Source organism: Larus michahellis, chromosome Z (genome assembly GCF_964199755.1).
Source record: "Larus michahellis chromosome Z, bLarMic1.1, whole genome shotgun sequence".
NCBI lineage: Eukaryota > Metazoa > Chordata > Aves > Charadriiformes > Laridae > Larus > Larus michahellis.
The window spans coordinates 40,958,956-40,984,601 of record NC_133930.1 but is presented as its reverse complement, the minus strand read 5'-3'; the positions used below and the strand labels follow the sequence as shown (position 1 = coordinate 40,984,601).

The 25,646-nt window shown below is 36.3% G+C and overlaps 1 protein-coding gene across 1 annotated transcript in view; it reads left to right on the top strand.

Moving 5' to 3' along the window:
* LOC141735875 (guanine nucleotide-binding protein G(q) subunit alpha-like) overlaps positions 1–25,295 on the top strand; it is a 137,262-nt gene extending 111,967 nt beyond the window's left edge. The window contains exons 6-7 of the mRNA XM_074569280.1: positions 13,766–13,919; positions 17,669–25,295. Coding sequence (XP_074425381.1) covers positions 13,766–13,919; positions 17,669–17,859 — 345 coding nt within the window. The 3' untranslated portion in view covers positions 17,860–25,295. The remainder of the gene's footprint in view (positions 1–13,765; positions 13,920–17,668) is intronic.
* The last annotated feature ends 351 nt before the right edge of the window (positions 25,296–25,646 follow it).

Here is a 25,646-nt window from a genome sequence, read left to right as displayed (position 1 = left end):
TCAGGAAAAAAACATTTGGATTATAAACCAGATGAGGCTATATTGAGTTGAGAAGCTTTGCTAGTGTTTCTCAAGGGCTTTTACCCACTGGATATATGTGGGATTGACCTGGGAACTGTTTCTGTCTTCGTGCCCTTGGAGGAGTTAAGTATTAAAAGTTCTGAGGAATGTATTATAACTACTCTGTAACGGGACACCATACATAGAAAAGAAGTGTTCAGACTGCGTGTTATTCAGAGTCCCGTGTACAGTGACTCTTAAATGATACATCTGTGAAATTGCACTTTCATGGCAAAGATCTGCAGCTCTAGAGTTGGGGGTTTCAATCATGAAGAAAACCGTACATGGCTGCCCAACTGTATTTTAACTAGGATCCTTCTAACAGGCAATACTCAGAAACAACGTCAGCTCTCCTCTAGACACAGTATGTGTCTAGATTCTACATAACTAAGCATCTGAGTTTGGCGCATAAATACAAAGCAAGAAGAATTGGTAAGGACAGTATATTCAAAGATACCTTTCAAAAATTTCAGATGATGTATTTTTGAAATGCCTTTCTCTTCCTAAATACATGTAAAAGGAGAGATAGCTAACTGTTCCAAATTCTGCCCTTAATAAAACAGCAAGTCTATCTAGATTCATTGGTGGAAATGAGGGCAAAATTTGATCCAGAGGACATAATATACTAATGACATTAATAGTACTGTAAATTAAGTAAATCGTCTCTCAGTCTGATATGATGTGACGAAGGAGAACATGTTATAAGTTAAATTATCAGATGTTTGACCTTATAACTTTTTCAGAAAAGTCTGACAGAATTAGAGGTGAGATAAAAAATGAAGGAATCATCTCTCTGGTAAATTAATTTATGATGTATTATGTCCTCTAGGTCAGGCTTTTGCTCTGAATTATGCCAGCAGATCTGGAGAAATTTGCAGCTTTATCATAAAGCTAAGTTTAGAACTTTTATAATTTTAAAATCAACTTGTTTTCTTAAATAAAGGATTTTTTCTAGATGAAGTGTATTAATCCATATTCCAGGATATGCTGCATTTAAATATCACAGGTAGCTCTTCCAAACAATGAAAATCTCATGGTCTTAGTATAGTAAATGCAAAAACAAATTCCAGCTTTGTAAGAGAGCCAGTAATCACTTGCAGTTGTAGAAGGACTAGAGACGTCACAGTATACCTGTAAAATCTAGTTTCATAAAAAAGAGGTTTTCATTATCATTGCAGAGCTTGTTAAGTACTTGGAAATGGCAAAATAAAGGACAATATTTATTGATGCTTGTACCTACTTTTCTTCCACATTAGCACACTGAAAGTTTTAAGGCGTATATTATTTCGTATAGCCTGTATTACATCTATGTTCTTATGAAAATGTGGGCTTTTTATCAGTAGAGGTCTTACTTTTTCTCTGTTCCCAGAGGAAAATCAGAAAAGACAGGGTACAATTTCCTCAGTTCAGCTAAGTTAATGGATTAATGAGCTAAGTGAAATTTTGACATTATTTAAACTATGAAAAAGCAAATAGTGCCTTTCCTGAGGTATCATCGAAGGCTGCAAACCTACAGAGGAATTGGGCAGCATAAAGTATTAATTGATAAAAGATAATTTTTAGAAGTAAATCAGTATGAGTATTCTGAATATCCATTGCACAAAATTAATTTGGGGGAAAATCCCAGATTAGATTATTTTGGTCAGAGCTGATGTATTTTGGTTTTTAAAAAAAAAAAAGAAATACAATTGTAAAATGTGAAGTTTTAACACGATTGGAGATAAGTGTTGCTAGTATTTACAAGTAATATTCCTTCCACTTTGATTTTTGAGTAGGGGATTTCACTAATGCCCAGCGTTATAAATAGATATTATGTATCCTATTATGTACAAAAATCTTATATATGTATCTCTATGCCTTAGGAAACCAATAGTTTTTTCATTATTTTACTTGCTAAGCAATTTCTTTTCATTGATAAATGAAACCACGTATAAAAGAATCACTGAAATGTCTCTTCCTTTGTTAAAATAGTAACATTAATGTAACTTTAAAAGCTTTTATTTCATAAGTAGCTTATGTGCTGGGTTTTCACTGACCTTGAATGACAAAGCAAATAGAACCAGTTTTACTGTTAAGGTCAAATTAATTTATGTATCTTATATAGACAGGTTATTTGCAACCCTTTTAAGAGGTTTATTAAGACCCATTGTTGGTTCTTTTTAATCAGAAAAGGAGGAGATTCTTGTCAAGCATAGTACTTCTTTTTTAAAAAAAAAAAAGCTGTTGTTTTAAAGCTTTTTTTTAAGCTTTTGTTTGGTTTTTTTAGAGGTGGATTTTTTTTTTTCAAAGCTTGTACTGTGTCTTAATAAATTACTTGATGTAGCTGCAGCCAAAATTATTAGTTTTAACATAATTTGTAACTGAATTTCTGTTAAACCAGTATTTCCTTCCCTTCCCTTTAATCATCAGAGTTGTCATCCGATTTGCATTAAAAGTTTTATAGAAAGTACCACCTTCTTATAATTCACGTACTTACAGATTTGATCCCAGATTATAGTCCTTGCTGAAAATGTTTCTAATATATGAGGCAGGCTGGAACAGCTTAAGAATTCTGAGGTTTTAAAATAATAGCAAAATTGATTCCTTGGCTTCAGAAATCGTAGATGCATGCCATTACTTCCCGTGTGTTCTCTTTTCACACATGTTAAACTGTTGTCTAGGATCTGTGATCTTGACAAATGCCATATTGCTCACGGACATCCACAGAAATGATTCTATAAAGATAATTTTCCTGGCTTCTTGCTTTTGCCTTGTGTCCGCTGGCTTTTACTTCCTTACAAATGGGACCAAATGGTTTGTCGGCTCTAAGGACCTGCATCATCTAAGCTGATATGGTAACCAGATTGAATCTTTTTTGTGCCAGTCTTGATCAGTCATTTTTGAAACATTTGAATAAATACTTTTGCATGTGTTACCATTCTCCTCATTCTGAACAGAGAGAGTTCCCCAGAAATTTGCCTAAACCTGCTCCATTGCTGCTGTGTCACGTACAGTGGTGTAGCAACCAGAGTTGTGTGAAGACTGCTGCTTGTAGTGTTGAGAATTCTGCTGCTATAACTTGATGCTCTCTCATTCAGCATTCAGCGTTTTGAGTTTATGAACTTTTTAAATCCGTGGCTGTTACTTAGGACCGAAGTGCAGCTGTGATCCCCCATCAAGTCTTCTAGGTTTCTGAAATGCGAAATAGCAGTTTCGTTTACCAGTAGAAGATGTTTGCATGGCACAAGCAGTAGGAAACTATTTTGAGATGTGAACAGAACCAGTAGATCTGGAAGAGGCTCAAGTAATGTTTCCGAAAGCCATTGCACAAACCTTGCAGGAATTCAACGGGTTACTTAGTCAAGTGCAACAGGAGAGATGGAAGGAAGATGGGAAATGTGACTGGTGGAGTCCCTTTGGAAGCAGCATGGAGTTAAATAATCTGGGAAGAAAGTTGTTCTTAAAAATGCTTTATCCAAAACATTACCACCAGGGGATTATTAAAACTGTCTAGTGACTTAATAGTCTGTAAATACAGTGACCCTCAGTAAAACTATGTTTAGCTTGTTATTTATACATCATGAGGGCTGAAAGATGATAGCTACATATGAGTGAGAGATGTAGAATTGGTAGCTTAGAGGGTTAGGGTCTCCATCCTGGAGAGAGATGTTCAAAGCTCAACTGGACACGGCCGTGAGCAACCTCATCTAATGACAAAGGTAGTCCTGCTGGGGGCAAGGAGTTGGACCAGATGACTTCCACAGGTGTCTTCCAACATAAATTCTTCTGTGATTCTAAGTAGAAAAATCATAGTTTGACAAGTGAAAGATTTTGTTTGTTTGTTTCTTTTGGGGACCATCTTTGTGGTCATGCCATAAGGTTTTGCCATAGCTTCTTTAAAACCCTGAAGGACCCTACTTTTTTGACGGCGGATATCTGAATAATGTAGTTAGCTTCACAGTACTTAATTGGCGTTGAAGAACTGTCTTGCAGTTTTATCAAAAGTAACACTTGGATGAAGGCAAAACAGAATATTTAGAAAATCGGGGCTTCAGTACCTCAGATACAAGTGCAAATTGAAACCGAAGGAACTTTGTAGGGTGGTTTTCTCTGATGTTTCTGTGCTTTAATTAGTAAATAAAGGCACTGGGCAAGGATGTCAGTTCTGTTGATTGACGGAAAATTTTATTGTTCTTAGGTTGTTCCAAGTAGAAAGCATCAACATTGCTTGGTTTGTTAAAAAATATTCCAGTTAAAGTCTAATGTATTAAAATTACATGAAAATAATTACATGAAAGCCAGAGTAAGTATTTTTACTGTGAACTCATTTGTGTGTGTATACAGGTATGTAGATGCAGGCATGCATGCTCATGCTTTGAATCCAGACAAAATACATCTGGAAAATGGATGAGTACCCAAAGCCTAGATGGAACTTCTGTATTGTTTTCAGTGGGATCTGTTAAGGGGTGACAAATTGGTACAATGTTCCATTTGCACTTTCTTTTGATGTTGGACAAAAATAAGAAATGGCAAGAGGCCACAGAGTTCAGAATACTTTCGCTCTTTATGGAGGCAATTATCTGAAGCACGTGTTTCATTTTTTCATCTAAACTATCTTGCTGTTCACATCTGGGCATGCTTCCACTTCTCTTGCAGCACTTTATGTTCCTGATTCACAGGCTAGTCCTACATGGCTTAGCATGAAGGCTGAAAGAAAACAATGTTGAGATCAGAGCACTTCTCTTTTTCTGCATTGTGAATAAATACAATACTTTAGTTGTCTGTTTTTTCCATCAACATTCAGCAATCCAGAACAATTGAGCATAGGGCAGAGATAATATGAACTCCCAGATAGAATTAAAATCCTCAAATGGTCTTCATAATTATTTAATAATGTTATTTCCATGGGAAATAAAATCTCTGGAACTCATTGTTTATTTGGAAACTACAGAAAATAACACATTAACCACCTGTGCCAAACATTGTTGCTGTATGTACTGTATCTGTTCATACCTGTTCACACATAACGCATATGTATTTTCTATTTAGTTTGTGGATAAAGAACCTTTCAAATGTAAAGTATCAGTACCGGGAAGCATTTGTATAAGGAAGAGCCAGAACCTCTCTCTTTTGTTAAAGTGGGTGGTTTGTAATGGAAATGGGAGGTTGAGCGATTGTGAAGCCGCCTGCAGAGGCTGCCAGAAACGCGGCTCGTAAATGTTGCTATTGGCAGCAATTGCTGGCATAGACGACTACCACTTATTTTTTTCAATAATGAGTGTCAAAACTGTCCAGAAAAGGGCCTTTTCCAAATGACAATTTAATTTTAAAATATTTTCACCCATTTTTTTTCTCAAAAATATGTAGGTATTCATGAAAAATGATTATTCTGGCATTCATGTTATTTCATCAAAACTAATTTAACAGTCATATTTTATTTTAAAAAATATTTGACAGCAATGTTTGGCCCAGGTCTTTTAAACACATTTTGGAGCACTTTTTTTTTTGGACAGTGTTTGTGTGCTTTGATGGTTGTTGAACACGTTGATTCGATGGATTCCAGATTTGGTTCATCTGTCCCTCTACTGGGTACGTAGAATTGCCATATACTTGCGAGTGCAGTGTTGCAAATTTAAGTTGTTGGAGAGGTGAGAGTTTAAAAATACAGTTCTCATCTACAGAGATGTCTTCCCAGTCCTTTACCAGCAGCTTTTTTTTGTCAGGCTAATTTGCACAAAGATTCAAAACCAGTGAAGAAAATGAAGGAATTATTCCTGAGCTCTGTGTTTGAAGTTGTCTCTTACTGCATTTGAGTTATCCGTCGAAATATTTGTACAACCATTGCAGTTTTTTCTAGATGGCTAGTTACAGCAGTATAGCTGCAAGATTATATATCATACTGATGGCAAAAATCTGAAGCGCTTCCAGTTTTGATACTTTATGTACTTTTTTACATAGTGGACAGCTCTGCGTTTACCTCCTACTTCCTGATTACCTCTGTTATTTCCCAACTTTCATGTAGCAGCTCTGTTAAATTTCTAGCCAAGGAATACACTGTAGGTTTTTCTGTGCAGCCAGGCAGTGCTTCTACTTAAATAATTGCTGTAACTCTTACTTGGAAAATGGAGACATTCCTAATTAGCATAGGCTTTTGCACAAAAATCATTCACATGCACAAGGTTTTGTCAGGTAAAATAATAGAGTCCATTACTGTGGTACTGAACAACTTAGGAAATATTAACCCCTGCTTTTTTTTCTGAAGCTTTCTTGCATCAGTACCTCCTCTTCTACAGTTAGCGTTTCTGAACGCCCATTCACTCAAATAAATATCTGTTACCAGCATAAATGTAGTTATATACGCAGTGCAATTTGTTGACTGAAAAATGCACCTTGTGTACCTCCTCACTGCCTTCTCTCTCATCATTTCAACAAAATTCAGTCCCTCAAAATTAGTGAAATCCTAGTTTTGTTAACAGATGTTATTTAAATTACTAACAATTTTTAAGATAAAAATTAATTACTACATTTTTCATTCAATATGTAAGTTGCACTATGCCCACTAGATGCCACTCTAGACAATCATAAAGGCAGTAATGGGTGAAAGTTAATGGGTGAAAGAAGCTACGCTTCTGTATTGTTTCAGATTAATACGGTACTTGGTCTTTTCTGTTCAAAGCACTATGTTTGTTAACTGGGAAATGCTGCTTTCCCTTCACTGGGTACCAGCTGATACAGCTTTCAAATGCTATTTTAGCGTTCTTCAGGTATTTTTCAGGATTTGACTTTTTAGAATCAAGTGCTTATAAATTTTGCCAATTCAGTTATTTCTGTAATTGCAGGAGTAATTGTATATTTTTCCAGAGCAACAAATGGCAAAAAGACGTTCAATATGTAAGTCCAAACTAGAGTAATTTTAACATGAAAACGGAAAATATAGAATTCAAAAAAAAAGTGGAAGGGAATATAATATTTTTTAATCTATTAAAAGATGAGGAAGAGTAAGAATTTGCATTTGGATAAAAATGTGAGAAATCATGGCTTGTATGTCTAGTTATATTCATGTTTTGTGTTTAACCATCATACAAAATCTTTGCAGTGTAAAAGCTTTTATATAGTAAGAGGTTCATGGCAGAATGAAATTTCATTTTATTTTTATTTATGTTTCATAAAAATATGTTTCTAGTCATAAAACTGGACAGTCCCATGATCTGTGAATAAGTACAGTGGGTTTTTTTCTTGGTGTTTGATAAGAAATTGTAATAATCTTTTCCAAGATTGTAGGATCTGTTTATAGTTAACAAATTTTCTCTTCACTTGTGGAGTTTATCACCTGTATTTTTATTCTGTGTTTCATAATGGTATTTTTACATTGGACTGGTGACTGTGTCAGGCTGTGTGCAGGATGGGGGAATGTTACACGGGCATCTGTATATCAGAATGAGAAAAATGGAGTAATGGCTGGATATCAATATGTCTTTATGCAATTTGGGACTGACTGCAGACATAAGCAAAGCAGGGAAATTGCCCGGGCCAGCAGATCTTGGGGGTGGTGAAAACAAAGATCCCACTGCTCATTTTCCTTGCGCCAGCTGCCTGCAAAACCAGGGAGGCCACGATGAGCTGTTGCTGCTGTCGGAGGGGAGTTGCTGTGGAGGTTGGCATCACTGCTGAGGGTGGCTGTCAGCTACTGGGAAAGCCTTGAGCCAGCTCCAGCTGCACATTTCTGTACATTAGTTATTCACAAGTTTCTTTCAGCAGCCTTTTCCATTGAATCTGAAATAAGATTTTTCGGCAAGCAATTTGGGGAGGTAGAGCTGGCTCATAAAATCAGATCGAGTCCTTGAACAAACTTGAACAAACTCTTAAATGTTGCCTGCTCCCCACTGTTCCTGTCCTCTTTTCAAAGAGCCTCACTGTCTTGCTTGGTTTGGCAAGGCTTCCTTCGCATTGCATCTGACAGAAGGTCAGATCCCCAATGTTGGCTTTTTTCTATACTCCTTGTAATCCTATCCCTATTTCCAGTAAAAATATTGTAAGGTGAAACTGTTTCTTACATAAGAAACAGTGCATCCTGTTAATGACGAGTGTTTTTCAGAACAGCAAGTAGCTGAACAGTTTAATCTTGTCAAATATTCTTGAATTAAACTGATGAAAAATATTATGGCAGTAATGTTGTATGTATGTTTAATAAAGGAAAATGGTGAGCATGCAATGGTATGAGCTATCATTAGCAACATAAAACCTGCTTAAGAGAAATTTTAGGGAATAATAAGCAGTATTGTTGGAGTAGTTACTTTCATTCTAAAATTAAATAGTGAAGCCATGTTAGAATGTTTAATCTGTTATGGTAAATCCAGGAACCTATATTGCTTTATCTGCTCCAGCAGATAAAACCTACTTAAAATTCTCTAGGCCGTCTTTCAATTCCTGCAAAACATTTAGAGTACACATCTGAGTGATGAAGTATCAGTGTCTGTTCACCATCCTTAATACAATTCCCTTCAGTTTCCCTCTGAAATAATTGCAAAGGGTTTATAAAAGCAATTTCATGACCACATAAACTGTTGGGAAAGGCATGAAGGGCCCAGAGCCAATATCGTATGAAGACAGGGTGAGGGACTTTAGTGAAGAGGACACTAATACTTGCCAGCAAGTATTTGAAGAGTTGAAAGTGTGCCATGGAGCTGAACTTTTCTAGGTAGACGATATAACAAATTGTGAGTTGGGAAGTTCAGGCTGCATCTTAGGAAACATTTTTCCCCAGGGTGTTCAGCAGTGGGATCAGGGAAACCAGAGGGGTATTGTAATCTCCATCTGTACAGGCTTTCAAGACTTCCCAAGACAAAGCCATGATTGACGTGTTCCCATGTTGTGAGTAGTCCTACTTGAATGAAAGACTAAACTAGATGAACTCTAGAGGTACCTTCCAGCCAACACTTCAGACTCGATACTCTGCTGCTGTTTCAGTGCTGTTTCAGTGGAAGATGTGTGACAGTCACTGTGAGCACTTACAGCTGTTTACATTTAAACAAATAAAAGGTAGAGTTGTTACTCATTCGTGTTATGTGGTGCTTAATGGTATCAGCAGTGCAGCAGCAGCCCTCCTGATGTGTATGTACGTAATCATGCTCTCTGTGTTCTCTTACATTACAGTAGTAACTGCTGTCATCCAGTTGCAGTGGTTTTACCACTGGTAGACCTAGCCCTTACTCAGAAGACATCCAGCAGCCAGACCCTGAATGTGTATTGGGTAGGAGCAGTATTATTGTTATATGAAAAATCTGATGTTGGAACTAAACAAAATTACAGTTTCTAATTCTATAATGAGTCATTCCCGGTGAAATTAAGGCAAAATTCTTCTCCAAATATAAGCGTCCCGGTGTCTTAGTGCAGAGAATGTAGAAGTTGCCTCTTAGGAAGAGCTACTTAGAAGAGCGTATGTGGTACTTTACTACTCCTTTCCTAGCAGAGCATCTGATAGCAAGATCTTGACATAAGCCTAATGATAAGCAAAGGAGTAGCTTTGCAGAAGTGCATGCATATTTATAGTTAGAATTGTGCTAAAGTACTTTGCTGAATCCAGCTTCTTTACATGTTAATAAGAATTTATATAAGAAATAATAAGAAATTCTTCTCTTAATGTTCATCTTCAGAGCTTGTGTTGGATATTTATCAGCTACCCCCACATACGTTCACTGCACTTGCTCTTCATTATAATTATGCTGAGTTCTTTAGTGACAAGTTTAACAAAAGCAGTCCTTAAATTCAAAATACAGATTGAAGTGTTTTCCTAGAAGTTCATCACTTTCCATTAGTGTTGAAGCTGTAACATTTCATCTCTCTGCTTCTTTTGTTGTGCTTCTGCAGCCTTTTAAACTTTCTGACTCCTCTGTTAAAACTAAGAAAAACAAATGGTTTGACTCAATGTGTGGGATAATTTCAAAAGGAGAAGCCCCAGGCTGCTTCTTTTGCATACATACTAATTTCAAGTTTACAGTGCCAGCTTTTGTGACACTTTTAAAAAGTTCTGAGTTTAGTACGTATTCAGTGAGATCCTGTCTGTCTTCCTCTTAAGGATATGTAAGGGGGAAAAGTGTTGAGATTTCGCATAATTCAGGCAACTGGTAAGCATTTCTATTTAGTTGCTAAGGAAGGACTCAGTTATGGAAAAACCACTCACCTGAAAGTGGGAGTTATAGGGAGCGATCAGAAAAGATAGACCCTTTAGGTTTTATTATGTTATGGCTACACATCAAGAGAAGATACAGATATGGTCAATACACAGTATCTGTCTTCCCTTTAGGGCTTGTTAAGTGCTTTGTTTTCTTACACTTTGGTAGTATTCTCCATACTACAAGTGCAGTTTGTGGCACTAAGAAGCAGAAAAAATAGTAAAAATACCCCAACCTGACTGTCAAGTTAGGATGTCTATTAACTAGGTTTTTTCCCCCTCCTCTGAGTCCCCTTGAGTTTTCATCTATGATATTGTTACTAGGTCTATGCGTAATGAAGTTAAAAAAGAACTGAAAAAAACCCCAAAGCCCCAAGTTAGCATCAAATTATGGATTTTGGATTTCCTTGGTTTGATCTTTAGATGTCAAAACTATGATGGTAATGTGACACATGACTGCAATAACAACCCTGTAATTTATGATGCTGTCAGATACAACTGATATTTTCCGTTCAGAGGATCCGTGTGGACAATACAAATGCTAAAATAAGCAAGATCTGTAGAAAGAGACAATAATTTTATTAGACCAGCTGGTACAAGCACAGAAAATAGGCAAGCCCATGGACAATTCCTTCATGATATCATTACATCTAAGATTAAGGTTTGCTTCCAGTGAAATAGCATTGATCATAGCAGTCATTTAGTAATATATACATAATGCTATGTATGTCATGCAATGAATCGAATAGGATTTTTTTTGATTAATAGCTTTACAAGGCTTTGCTAGACACTTGTTAAATATACAAATTATATGAAATCTGTATGGAGTCCCTGGAATTGACTGGTCTGACCTTTTAAAGTTCTAGCAGTACCATCTTACTACACGTCTTTTGTGAAGGCACATATGTCTGTGGAGAATTGCAATGTGACATACGTTCAGAGAAGATAACCAGTGATATCCAAAGTTTTTTTCGTGCTTCTGTTGCAAGGGCAGAATGTGGCATTGTGTGGTCATTTCCTTGTATCATGGAAGGATCATGGAAGTTCATAGACCTGTCAATTATGGATCATAAGGAGAGTGATCTTTTTCTTAAATGATTTGGGCAGCTTGTCATGCTTTGCCAACTCCATAGAAAATGTGTCTGCAGTCTTCCTGATGTCTTACTCCCTGCTGTTTGCTTCATTCTGCAGTTGGAGATGTGGTAAGGGCTGTTCTGTAGTGATGTACATTCTGAAATAGTTCCTATACTGAGATAGTTACTGTTCCTCAGAGCTACCATTTGGTGCCCAAGACTTTACTGTCGTACCTTCCCAATATCCTCATGGGGAAAGATCCTCATACCGTAAGAAACAATTCTACTTCCAGGGGCTCTGGCAGTTTTTTATCTTTTGGGTTTTTTTTTTTCATTTTTTATCATTTCCCATAATTCTCTGACTTCCAGTTCATTTTGTTCAGGACTGGATGATTTAATACAAAATTAGCAACGGCAACAGTCTACTACTGTTGCCTCTTTAAAGCCGATTCTCCCAGAATCCAGAATAGATTCAGATTTGGTCTGGCTCTTCCTGGAAATATAGTTAACTGGATGGCTTTGGAGGCAGGTGGCTTCTGTATGAAATGAAAATTTGACTATACTAATGAATACAGTGAAGTGAATGAGGGTGGGATAATCTGGTAGCGTTTCATTGACTTCAGTTACTGACATCCTGAACTATGTAATTTTTCTAAAGCAGTTGAACATTTCTTTCATTTGTGTTAGGCTGCCTATATTGACCACTTCTGTAAATTTCTCAAGGTTGTAATTATTTCCTTTGCTATAACATTTTTTCTGAAGCAGATCTTAGTAGTATCCTTTTTTGGCATCCCAGATTGGGTTTGAATTAATTGAACTATCTTTCAAATCCTGGAAATCTGCTCTATCTCTGATGTGTTTGTTAAGTGGAATCCTTCGTAGATATCTCATCAAGGAGAGGTTTAAGTCAGATGCCTCAAATCAAGTCCCAAAGGACTTGAGAGGCATTTATAAATTTATAGTAGGAAAAAAAGTGTCTCTGTGAATGCAATTCATATTATACAGAATTCATAATTAATATATACTACAAGACACTCTTCTTACACCGAGGACACAATATCTTGTTCTTTATTGTGTATGTCTCCTGGTATTTTTATGATACACAGCACTTGGAGAGTTAATGTTTTAGCTGATGGGATGCCAGAAATTGTTTTAGGCATAATATCAGTGTAGCTTTAGTCTGCATGCCTCTTCTGCTTCATCTTGTTTGGTACGCCTTTCAAACAGAAAATGAAAATGTGCTCTGGGTCTAATAACAATGTTTGCAAAACACAGTTTTCTTAAGCTTTCCTGGAGGAAGGGTCATGAATTTATCTGAACTGATTTATTTATTTTGTCTTGCAATTCTGTGTTATTTATACGGAAAAAAAAAAATTGCTTGAAGATTCTGTGGTGACATAAGAGACCAAACCATCACCTTCTACAAAATCAAATTTTTGGTGGTTTGTTTGGGTGTTTTTTTTGTTGTTTGTTGTTTTAAAGTTCCTATTCATGTTTATGTTGGTCTCTTTAAAATGCAAAACAATGCAAGTAAAGATACATTTATTGCAAAACTATCTGAGTTATCTGACAGATTGTTGTATGGCTCAGCAACAGCAGAATCTGCAGGATTCACGTCCTTGCTGTTTTTTTCTGGAGCCCTGTTTGGTGGTGAAACAGGTTTTTTCATGGGGCTGCATCTTTAAATAATAGTCATAAACAGAGTAAGTTCATTCCTTTGTTTTGAACTCAGTTTGTTCTGACTCTATTAACCACATCATGCCAGCCTAACAGTTCTTCAGAACTGTGTAAAATCAATGACAGAAAAGCGTTACAAATAGAACTGTAGGCTTCATTTACATTTCAGCTATAATCAAAGTGGTTTTCAGGAGCAGTTAAGCAATTAAAGCAAAGGCTAATCCAGTGATGTTAGAAACAAATTTAGCAGTTTACAGATTTTTAAGATTTTAGGTCATAAGGCATTGGTGTTGACAAAGTCTTCTCAGATTCTAAGTTTACTTGCAGATTTTAAAGCTGATTGATCTCTTTCTAAGAATTATCTAATTCTGCATTTAAATTTCAGGAAAAGTCTGTAGAATAAATAATGTTCTTAAACCTTGAACTAGTTAGTATGTCTGGTTGTGGTATATTTGACCTACCATGAATCATATGCATTTCAGTACCCACCTGTTTGTTGGCTGGTCATAACTGTGTGATTTCAAGCTTTCCAAATGTACCTGTCACAGCTTTCATGTTCATGTTCTGTGTTTTAAAGAATATTTAACGCTTGAGGAGTTGAATGAGCAGAAGGAAAATGCCTGCATGTTTGATTTCCTGCTATTTATTATTTGTAATATAATAACGTGAACCTTATATATTGGTAGGAAGGTGCAAAACATGAAATGGATACATTTAGAATATAAAGAGAAATTGCATTAATTTATTTTTAAAAAAATTTTTAAATTATTTTCATGGCCACTAATATTCCGCTTTTTTATTCCAGAATCGAATGGAAGAAAGCAAAGCACTCTTTAGGACAATTATCACATATCCATGGTTCCAGAACTCTTCGGTCATTCTGTTCTTAAATAAAAAAGATCTCTTAGAGGAGAAAATTATGTACTCCCATCTAGTTGATTATTTTCCAGAGTATGATGGTAAGTATAATGACATCAGAGCTCATACTCTCTTTACACTGCAGTAATGACAAATTGTAATAGCCTTGTCCATAATGTCCAGATAGATCCTTTGATAGATTTTATTTTATACTGTAATTAACTGTGGGTAGGATGGCAGAACCTTTCATGGGAAATGATTGCGTTTTAGATGAGTATTGTCATATTAGCAGTGTACCACATGGTCCTTTTTCGTAAGTTGGAGTGCAGGTTTAAACTGAAGTATAAAAGCTAAAAAGAAATAAAAGTGCATTCCTCACTTTTACATGTTGTCTCCCATAAACCTTTTTTTTTTGGGGATTTGGTTTTGTGTAAGGCTGAATATCTGAGGGGATGTGTCATAAGCTCTCTGTGGCACTCACAGAAACCAGTACCACTCCTTCCACCCTTTTACTGTACCTGTACCTTTTTTTTTCATTTATTCTAATTTTACATGATTTACATGAAGCTTAATGTGCTTGTCAATAAAAAAAAATTATGTGGAATGTACAGCTGTTTCTACTAAAATTGTACTTTTAGAAAGTTCTCCTGAGGTAAAAAACTAAGTATTTTGAGGTAACTGAGTAGAGGCCTTGGTAACAGAGAAAAATCAAACTCATATAACAAGAGGTCTAAAGAACTAAATGCTCCTATTTTTAAATAAAGAAAATCTGTTTTGTTCCACCAGGGAGTGAATACAATTTGAAAGCTGAATAAAAGATTAAATCTCTCATGTTCAAATATGGAAAGTAATAATAGGAAAAATGTACATTTTGTTTCCTGTTAAAGGGGAAGGAAACAGTGAATAGCCTGCAGGTTCAGACCATATTATTTATGAGTCACTGTAAGTTTAGTTTCATAACGCTATGCAGAAGAGAACTGCCAATTGAATAGAAATATGCTCATTCTTTTGAGTACTTTGTATGACAAGTTCCCTAGATGACATCCTGAAGGTGAGAAGACTCTACAGTCTGCTCCGTTATCACCACTGAAGTGGCAGTAAAGCCTGTGCTAAATGCTTGTCCAGAAAAAACAGACAAGACTCAACCACTTACCTCAAAGAAACCCTGTTTCTCCAGTGATTTGCCATTAGTGAGGGGAAAAAAAGGTTATGGACTGGTAGGGCTGTTGGAGTCAAGACCTGGAAGTCTTCAAGAGTCTTTGTATCTTAATTCTGCAGATCTTGCTGGACTTTACTCCACAGACAAGGTTATGCTTTGATTTGATCTCTTCTGGTGGCAGGGTGGGGTCTGTGGCGTGCAGAGGTCACCATGTGATCTCCTCTTCTGTCCCAGCACACTGGGGATGTAGGAGGTGGGAAGATCTGAGGAAGGGATCAGAATTAGGTATTTTTCAGCTGGATCACTTCTCCCATCCGCTTTCCTGCACAAAGGAGAAAGTAGGATAGGGAAGAGAACTGCTAGCCGGTATGGCAAATTGAACTGATTAAATTAAACTAAGCAGTTCAGCTGCACAGTGTATTTTAACAGCATTGGATGGTGGACTGAGACACGCTCAGTGAATTGCACGAAAGGGTTATGAAACACTGGAACAGGCTGCCCAGGGGAGTGGTGGAATCGCCATCCCCAGAGGGATTTAAAAGACGGGTAGGTGTGGTGCTTGGCGACAAGTTTAGTGATTTTATCAGTGTTATTTTGATGGTTGGACTTGATGATCTGAAAGGTCCTTTCCAGCCTAGACAATTCTGTGATTTATCTATGAGTTATCTATCTTTGCATGGCTAGTACTAGAAGACTGACTTACAGACTGGAATGAAGACTTGAGAGACGGAGAGAGGACAAAGACAAAAAGGGGCCATAGTTGGGAGGAAAAAGAGAGAAAAATACTGATGTAGTTCTTCTTGTGTAAATCTTGAATGTATTATGTAGAGACAGTTCAAAAACTGCTGATTAGCGAGCAGTGGAAAAAAACCCTACTGATTTATATGGCAGTTCTTTTCCAAGTCTCCATGTTATTTAGATTGCAAGCACTTTGCAGTCTAAATTTAAAATGGACTCATTTGATTTTATTCTAAATTTCTGAGGTCATAAGCTTTCTTTATAACCTCGCTTTTCCATGCTTGAACTTTAGTCAAACGAAAATTTAAATTACGTGATAGTCAGTAGAGGTCTGGTTAGGTAAGCAAATTTGGATACAGGCTTTGAATAGCACAGTAGATTTGGAGAGAGTGCTGTGTCTAGCTGCTATGAAACTTTAACAAAATTCTAGGAGGTTGTTTAAAACTAAGTGGTTTGTTTTGAGGAAATCATTGTCTTTGAAGTCTGAGAGTTTTCTTCACAGATACTGCAAATTTATTCATGCCAGTGTGAGACTTAGTATTGCTGCTGTTTCTGTAGAGTCTGTGTGACCTGTTATGTTTTAGAAGCTGTAGAAGTGTTCAACAGTCCTCTGTCCTGCTTCAGAGAGCTTATGATCTGTTTGCATCCCTAAATCTCAGGAAATTTGTCATCTGTATATGTGTACGTATGTACATATATGTACATGTATGTTCATACACCCATATATTGCAGAATCTTACTCCCCCTCCACATGGATTTGCAGCACACCAGAAAGTATGTGATTTCTCTTCCATGCATTCTATGCCTAAATGTTGTACAGTTATCCATATTAGAAATGTTAACAATTGAAAGATTGAAGTATTAAAAATAAGGTTTATTAGCCAATTGTTGAAAAATATGTGGGCATGTGCTAATAACCCAAACACCCCAGATTTAGTAACTACTAAAGGTCAGAGCTACATTTTAACAGCTGAATGCTGGTATTCATATCGCCATGTACCAACAGAACTAATGAAGAGAATAGGAGGAGGAGGAGGAGGAGGAGTCAGCACCGAAAACACAGGTGTTCTGTAGAAACCCATGTTCCAGAAACAGGAAAGCAAGGGAATAATGGCCTTCAGAAACAGCACTGGAATAATGGAACAGAATTCAACATCTTGTGGCTAATGTTCTTGCTTCTACACTACTCTTTGGCTGTGAATGTCATTCCAGGCTGGAAGTCATTACTTTACCTTCTGTCTTCTGTAAAGCTGAACACGTGGTTTGGTTACATCGACTCTGTCCTTCTGAGGATTACAGCCTTAATTTAGATCTGATAAGACCATTATCATACATAATTCAGATAATAAGTGATATGTTAGAACATGAGCCTTTTGCAGTGAAACTGCTTCAGCTGGAGAGCATATGTATTTTATTATCACTGAAGTAAATTAAGTTCTATTGGTGACAGTGTCAGACCTGTTCAGGATATAATTTCATTATGCTACCTATTAAAATCCTCATGATACAAGTAAATGTTGCAGTGCTAAAGGACTTAAGTATAATTTAAATATAGTAGGTGTAAATGGAACACTCACCAATTCTGTTAACATTTTTAAAGATTTATTAGTGTAGCTAATTTTTCAGTTTTCATTCTGTGCAGTTATAAATCACCTGTTTTAAACATTATCTTACTGAAGAAAGACGACAGTTGGCAGGAAAAGAGCAGCTTTGACATGATAGCTCTGACTTGATGAACTTCTGACATTTCCTTCCATCTTTATTTTTCATAATTCGTACCATCAAGAAAGTAGACAGTATATGAGCCTATTCATTAGTAAAAAGTTCCCTTTCTTCTCTTATGTGAGGACCACAGATGGACCCTTTCCTGTTTTCTGTTAAAGAAGTTCAAATATTGAATCAACTTCTGATTGAATCAGCAAAGAAAACTGACTTTCTTTTCTTAATTATCAGGACCACAACGGGATGCACAAGCGGCACGAGAGTTCATCCTGAAGATGTTCGTAGACCTGAATCCAGACAGTGACAAAATTATCTACTCCCACTTCACATGCGCTACAGACACAGAGAATATCCGCTTCGTCTTTGCTGCTGTCAAGGACACGATCCTACAGTTAAACCTGAAGGAGTACAACCTGGTCTAACTGTGCCCTCCAAAACCATCTTTGCGTGATTGAAGATATACGAGAGGGACTGTATTATCTGTGAAAACAATTTGCATAATACTAATTTATTGCCGGCCTGGACTCTGTGAATGTCCACAGAGTTTGTAGTTAATATTATGATTTTATTTAAACTATATGGAGGAAAACCAAAAGATGCTGAAGTACATTCACAGCACATTTCCTCATTTTTTAGGCAAAACCTTGTGACTCAATGTGTTTTAAATTCTCGGTCGTACATTTACAAAGATAGCAGTTTTTTTGCTATTGAAGCAAAATCAAGCTGATTTCCTCTTTCCCTGAACCTTTCTATCTCCCTCCTTCCCCTTCACCCTTATCTTTTTCAAGGTACAATGGCCTTCTTTTCCCAGTTGCATTCCTGGGTGAAATATTTCCTGTTGAGTGATTTGGTCAGGAAAATACTGTCATCAGAATTTAAGTCATCAGTCATTCTAATTTTACAGTATGTACTTTCTCTGATGGATCAAAAGTATTGATACTGTGATTTTTAAATTCTTGACATAAGTGTCTTCATTCTGTCTTCACTTTTGTGACTAGAATATTGAGATCGCAAAACAGAATTACAGTTGTCTAAGGATATTAAATTTAACCATATTTTCACAGCTCAGAAAGGTGCACAGAAGACAGTAATGAGATAATTAAGACACAGCCTGGGATGTACATGGAATGTGTTAGAATCTCTTTTTAATTGCCATGTGCCATTTTTTTCTCTCTTCTTTTATTCACAAATGCCAAATAGAAATGTCATAGACACTACATTTCCCCCAGTGGCTACAGCCTGAAACAGTGGGGGTTTTTTCAGTTATGTGGGGTTTTTTTCTTAAGTTAGAGCTTTTTAAGTGTTCTTTTTCCACAGTAGAAAAATTATTTTTATTGTATAAAATTAACGTTGCCAAATCTGGCTTTTTATAAAACCAATGCTCTTGAAACATAAGATACTGATTGAAATGCCAAACTGATGGGTTGGGAACTGACCTGATTGAGTCGCCTGCCAAATGGTAAACAAACACAGTTTCAGCGCATATGTTCCCTTTTTTAGAAAGTGTTCCATTTTCTAATGCCAAAACCAACAGTGTGAGTGAACAAGGTGCACCATGCACATGCATGTGGTCTACCAATTTAAAGACAGTTTAAATCTCTCCTGTGTCGGATATGGCATGAGATTGTTTTCTGTAATAATATCAAGGCACCTTTAGTTGTATAACAAGAAATTATTGATGAGAGATCACGTTCAGGAACCTTTCTCGATAGGTTGCTTGTTAACTAACTGATTCACAGACATTTGATAGGCTTTCATGCAAAATAGCCTCTCTCAATGTTCTTTAGAGAAGATTTATTGATGTTAATGAAGCGGTGAGAAAATCATTCTTGAAATTTAAATGTGCAATTTTTTAACAACAAAAATGCAGCACACATTGATGAGCCTTTATTCTGCAGCTTAGGTTGAAAGGTGTTTTTTGACCAGGTGCATGATTGCTAGCAAGCTATAGAAAACTCAGAGTTCTGACCTGTAATTGGATTGATTATCTGCAATGCCAAGTAGCACTAGAGTGCACTTAACACAGAAATTGCTGCCTCATAGCAGCGGATGGGAGGTGGAAGAAAGAATGGCTTATTAGTTGATTACCAAAGTTAACAATAAATACTAATGAGACGTTTTTCATCCTTAACCCTCCCAACTCCAAAACAACAATAATAAGAACAGTTGCTATTTTTTGCTCCCTCTTAAAACACCTTGTAATTTAAAACTGGTTGTAGGTATAGTGCAATTATGAATGCTATAATCATTGTACATACATCTATATATATATATGGCAGCATCCATATTGGCTTTGTAATCATTAATTTTTGGCAAATTGAATGTGCTGTATTGATATGTATCTATGTAATTGTATTGTATGTCCTATAGCTAATTCACATTTTAAATAATGTTATTTTATTTACTTTTTTAAGAGAGAAGAATGTAAATTTTGTCAGTTTATTTCTGACTAGGGATTTGTTGTTGTTTTTTATTTACGAAACAAAATCATGATAGTACAGAGCGGTACTAGCATCGTGCTGTATAAAATCATTTGCACATTTCTGAGTAGAATTAAATTGGAGCCACCCAGACAGAGGCCATTCACATTCAAAATAACATTTAAATCTTGTCAGGGTTTTATACAGGTGTAGAAACCAGTCTTACTAGAAGACCTTATGCAGTTGTATCTAGGATTGGAACATAAGCTTTTAAATATAAATTTAATTTATATTTGGCAGATTCATGTTAGGTTACTTTTACTTTTCTAATCAGCTTTATTAGAAAAGTAAATTTAGAGGTATTTCAGACCATTGTACGTACGTACTAATGAGTATATGCTATTGCCCTAAAAATACCATGAGAAAATACGGAACATCAGATCAATCAAACAGTCTTTCAGAAACTGCAGAAACCTTAGATATAACAACAACAACGAAAAAGTCACTATCATTAATGATTTTAAGGTGTTAAAGCATTTTATTTAATAAAGCTAAAGCAGGTAGATCTAGGTTATAAAAAGTGACACTGACATTCTGAATAGGGGATCAGAGCAGTGACTCTTGCATACAGCATAACAAAATTGATCTTGCTAAATGCAACAGAGCTTCTGTTTTCGCAGTTCCACTGTTGATAATATCCCTTCTTTTAACCTGGGAATACATTGCCCACTCTGGATTCGTGCTATAAATGGAACTGTAGCAAAGAAAGAAAAGAAAAAAAAAAAAGAAAAACACATCAGGCAGTGGTGTCTAACAAAGGTTTGGGTTGTTTTAGTTTTTTTAATTTGTTTTGTTTTCTTATGGGATATTGGGTGGGGGAGAAGGAAATGTGTTTCTGAGTTTTGTAGAAAAACAAAACAAAAGTTTACTCATGCTTTATAGTTATATTGTGATTGCAGAAGTTTTAAAGAGTGTGTGCCACTAGGCTACTTCTGGTATATTTTAGGTGAGTTGAACCTGTGGCAATGTTTAGATCATTTGAGCATGTTCTGGGGGAAAAAAAAAATATTCGGCATGCCAAGGCAAGCTTTACATGAATCACCTAACACAGCATCGCAGTGTGACAGTTTACAAAAACATTTCCTTTTTAAATGACACAGCTGTTCCCACTTGCAGTATATTCCATTGTGGTGGTGGTGGTGTTGCTGTTGTTTTCATTGGTGGTTTCTTCTATGCCTTATAGTGCTTGAATCCAGAAGTTTGTGCCTCTAACATGAATCTGAAGGCAGAACCATCAAGAGAGAAACCCTTTTAACTTTGCCAAAATTATGTGATTTCTTTGAATGTCATAAATGGGGAGGAGGGAAGGCAAACGTCTTGGGAACCTGTGTATTCTAGGTGTTCACTAGCATAAGAAAGCTGTAATACATGTTTTACAGAAACCTTAAACTTGCCTTTTTCACAAATTAACTGGCACTATCCTTACATATATAGGATGATGCAGCTATAAGGGCAGTTTACTTTTTATAATTCAATCTCTTTTGATTGTCAAGGTGTATGGACTGTAATTTTTAATCATACTGCCACATGATTGTGAATCACTTTTTTAAGCTCGAAAGTGGAAAAGAGACTTTTTATGCTGGATATTGGTCAGAATTGACTGCATGATTTGCAAAAACTCTAAATGGGGGGAAAAGGGCTGCATATAAAGACATTGCTAGACTCCCAGCCTTTGGTTGTAAGGTGCAGAAGACTTTCAGATTACTCAGCCTCATGACCCTTTCCTTGTTACACATTCTTCACAAAAGAATGAAGTATTAGGAGAAAACAAAGACATGTTAACCCACATGAAAAAATAAAATTTAGCCGATTTATTATACGTGCTGCTGTTCTTGGAGCTCTGTGCATGGTTATCCTGCAGACTATTACATTAGTGAACTAATGAAGTGTGCATAGTGTATTAACAAGGCCTACAAATGACCTACCTCTGGATATGAGACCAGTAAAGTAAATATGTTTTGGAGAGACCATCGTAAGTTAGGAAATTAAAATGTCTTGGTGTAGGTAATTAACTACAGTATTTTAGAAATTCACACTTTTGTAAATATGGTCCCTCTTCTGACATAAACCATAAATTCTAAAATTTAGTACACATTAAACAACCAAATCCATCTGTCCCAGTCCAGTTTGTTAGTTTAGTAGAGATCTTACAAAGCCATACATTTAGTTTGAGAAGAGGAGCTACTGGTATTTCCTCTTTTTTGGCTTTTGGTTACCCATAACCTTTTTGAGTTTTGTCGGTCAAACCAGAAACGTTTCTACGTAGTGAACAATACATTGAGGGTCACTCTTTAGCTAGTTAAAGGGATTTCACTGTAAGTTCCACTCAAGCTTTTTCACAGTAGCCATGCTGCAGGGAGGAAAGGAGTAGAGGGAGATTTTTAAGATGGTTCGAAGAATTTAGTGTCAGCCAGATCAATCGTACTGTAAATCTGTTGGTTTGGTTTTTTCCTCTCAAAATACAGTCTAAGCTGAAGTCTGTTGCTGGATTCCTCATTTGCCATGCTGCAAGAAATCCTTATTTGACCAATTTTATTTTTTTTTTTTGGGGGGGGGGTGGAGGGGGGTGGTGTCAGATACATTTTTAAACTTGCAGTATTTAAAATAAAGATCATATTTGCTGTTCTTAAAGTGTCATTTAAATGCATGTATTGTGTGTTGTTTGAGGGACAGAAATAGGTTTTTTTGAAAAAAAATAATATTGTACAGTTACTGGCCCTCAAAAATGTTGCTGGTTAAAAATACAATATTTTTGGCCATAACTTCATACTACAGTATCTTCATTCCTTGAAATACAGCTTTTCTGAAATAATATTTGGGCTTAACTGTTCTCCCAAAATGCTTTTTATTATGATACATGTTGGATAGATATATTATTCCATTATTACTTTTTAACTATATGTGCTCTGTCGTCTTTGTCTAAATATTAAAATTTCCAGAACATCTTTTATTACAGCCAGAACATTCAAAACATTTAGGATTTGGTACAGTGGAGACAGCCATTTGACAGTATTATTAAAGGGTTCCTTTGGCTTCTATATGTACAATGGAAACTTGGAAGCATGGGAGAAAAGAAATAATAGTCTATATCTCACTAATAGAAAACTTTCAGAAATTGTAGACAGCAAGGTGAATTTCTTAAGCGTTTTGGCTGATTGCAGCAGTACTCAAGAGCAGACCGTTTTCTTTCATCTTTTTGTTCGCCTGTGTGATGATAGGAATAATGGAAAGATGCCTACATGTTGCTTTTCAGGAGTGTGGCTCATATCTGATCAACAGTCAGTGATCAACAGTCAGTCTTCTTTACTGAAGAAACAGAATTTCAGGCCAGTTGCAAAAATGAGTTTGCTTTTTATTACATGATGACAATAGTTTAAGATTCTTGGACTCCAAACAGTTTGCCTAAGCAAGGACTTGAGTGAACGGCTCCTGATTTTTCTCTCATGTTGCAGAATGTAGGGGAGAGGTGTCAGAGAGGAGGGTTTTATTTTATCTTTATGTCTCAGTGAAGATAATGTCAACAAAAATAAAGTGTAACTGGTGATATTTAGATATGTGAAATAGATGTAGAAACTGTAAGTGTGATAAATTGTGCACAGTTGTGATAAAACATCACATACTATGATCATATCACCTGATTGCCAACCGCTTTGCAGGATACTGTCCCAAACACCTCGAGTTCCAGTGTATTTGTAGACTGCCACAAAATACAGTTGACAGCTCCTCAGGAATGCATCTGGTATCAGTATCTGGTATCAAGGCAGCTGACCCCCTCTCATAGCTCGTTGCTACCAAAAGGAACTACCCTCCAAGACCCCCTCAGTTCCTGGCTCTCGGCTGCATGGGGTTTTCCCTCTCCCTTATGTCAGCCCTGCCCCATGGCCAGCCAATAAACAGGATTTAAAAAAAAAAAAAAAAAAAAACAAACAAAAACCCAAAAAACCTACCATTTTTGCTCTTCTTGCTTGGTTTGTTTAGTAGGCTCATTTTCAGAGGGTTCAGCCAATTTGGCTAGTCAACACTTCAGAAAAGTGCTAAGCTGACTAAGTGGAAGAGGTAGAACTGTGTGGCCAAAAGGCTTAGGAAAAAAGGGAGTAAGGCTCCCCTCCCTTTAAAACCTCGTCCTGAACAGTGTGTAGTACCTAAAACCTTTGTTTTATGCACTTCATGGGCTATTAGCTATTCTGGCTTGGAAGTACTGCTCTTTTCACTTTGAAAGGTCTCAATTGCGTTTTTATCCTGCAAAAAAAAAAATGATAGGACAAGGAAAATTCTTTTCTGCTCCCCTTTAATAATAACAAGTTTTTGTATACATGGACTAAACCCAACTGTAGTCAGGCTGAAGCCGACAAGTCATGGTGTCATGGTGACTTGTGTCCCTAGTCATGGTGTTACAGATGGAGAATTATAAGAATTGGGCTTTGATTCATCTCACAGGAAAAAGAAAAAAAAATAGTTCTTGTTCATTTCCAGTAAGATCTTAAAAAAACCCAAAGTTTTCCATCTTAAGGTATTTAAAACGCTGTGTGTGTCCTTGTCCAAGGCACTCCTTCCTTCCTTCTCTGCAGTCGTCTTATCACATGGATTAATTGCTTCCGGCCATCTAAAGAAAATATTTTTACAGTACTGCTTTATGTATGTACACTCTGGAATACTTTCTGATCCTTGTGAATTAAATGTAAATTGGTCTGCTAAAATGGAACAATTAGATGACGTGTAACACAGCTGAAGAAGACCACACTTTTTGTTTAATCTTATTTCATGTTCGTCCTGCCATCTTCTTATTACATTTCTGTATCTTTCCTTTACGCTGTTTGCCATAAAGAGAAGGTTGCTTGATGTATCCAGTTCAGTTCTGGTAATCATTACAGAATTGATTATACTGGCTGAATTAAAGACAAATTGTGAATAAGAATAGCTTCAGAAAGTTCCTGTAATTGGGGGCAGATCCAATTAGCCTCGTGGACAGGCATTTCAGAAAAGAAAACTAACACTATAGTTGTAATACAGTCAACTGAGGGATATAGTAAGCTAATGTGGGCCAAACCGGGCCAGTATACCCATTTTAATATGTCATTTTCACATTGTCAACAGAGAACTGTGTTTGCCAAGATGTTACTGAAAATTTTATTTTTCCTATGGTCCTGTATGAAGTGGTTAATGCAATGATCAGACTGGCACGCAAGAGATGCATTAATTCAACAATAAGTTCAAATGTATTCTTGCAGAGATAAGTTATTGCATAAGATTACTTTATATGATGCTGACAAAAAAAAAGATTACTTGCATGCAGTAAATATTTAAGATATTGCACTTTTATACATTTATTATAAAGAGGAATCACTCTCTCCCTAAAAATAAAATTCCATTTATCTCAAGATGAAGTATCTGGAGTCTCTTAACAGCTGTCAGTTAACTGTGCACACAAGTGTGAGTGTATACCAGAGGTTAATCAATTTGTTATGACACGCTGTAGAATATTTGGTTTATTCTAAAATGCTGATTTTGGAAAGGCAGAACAAAGTTTTGCATGCATATCTTGATTGCTGCTTTTCTCAGCATGTCTTAGGAGAACCTTCACAATTACTGATAGGACCTGGTTTATTTTAGCTTAATAAATTGACTGACCTATAAAAGCCATTATTAAGGTTCTTCTTCAAGTACTTTAGAACTTCAGTGTTTTATCCGACTTTACCTAAGTTAAGCAAACGGAGTGTAATTGAGAGACA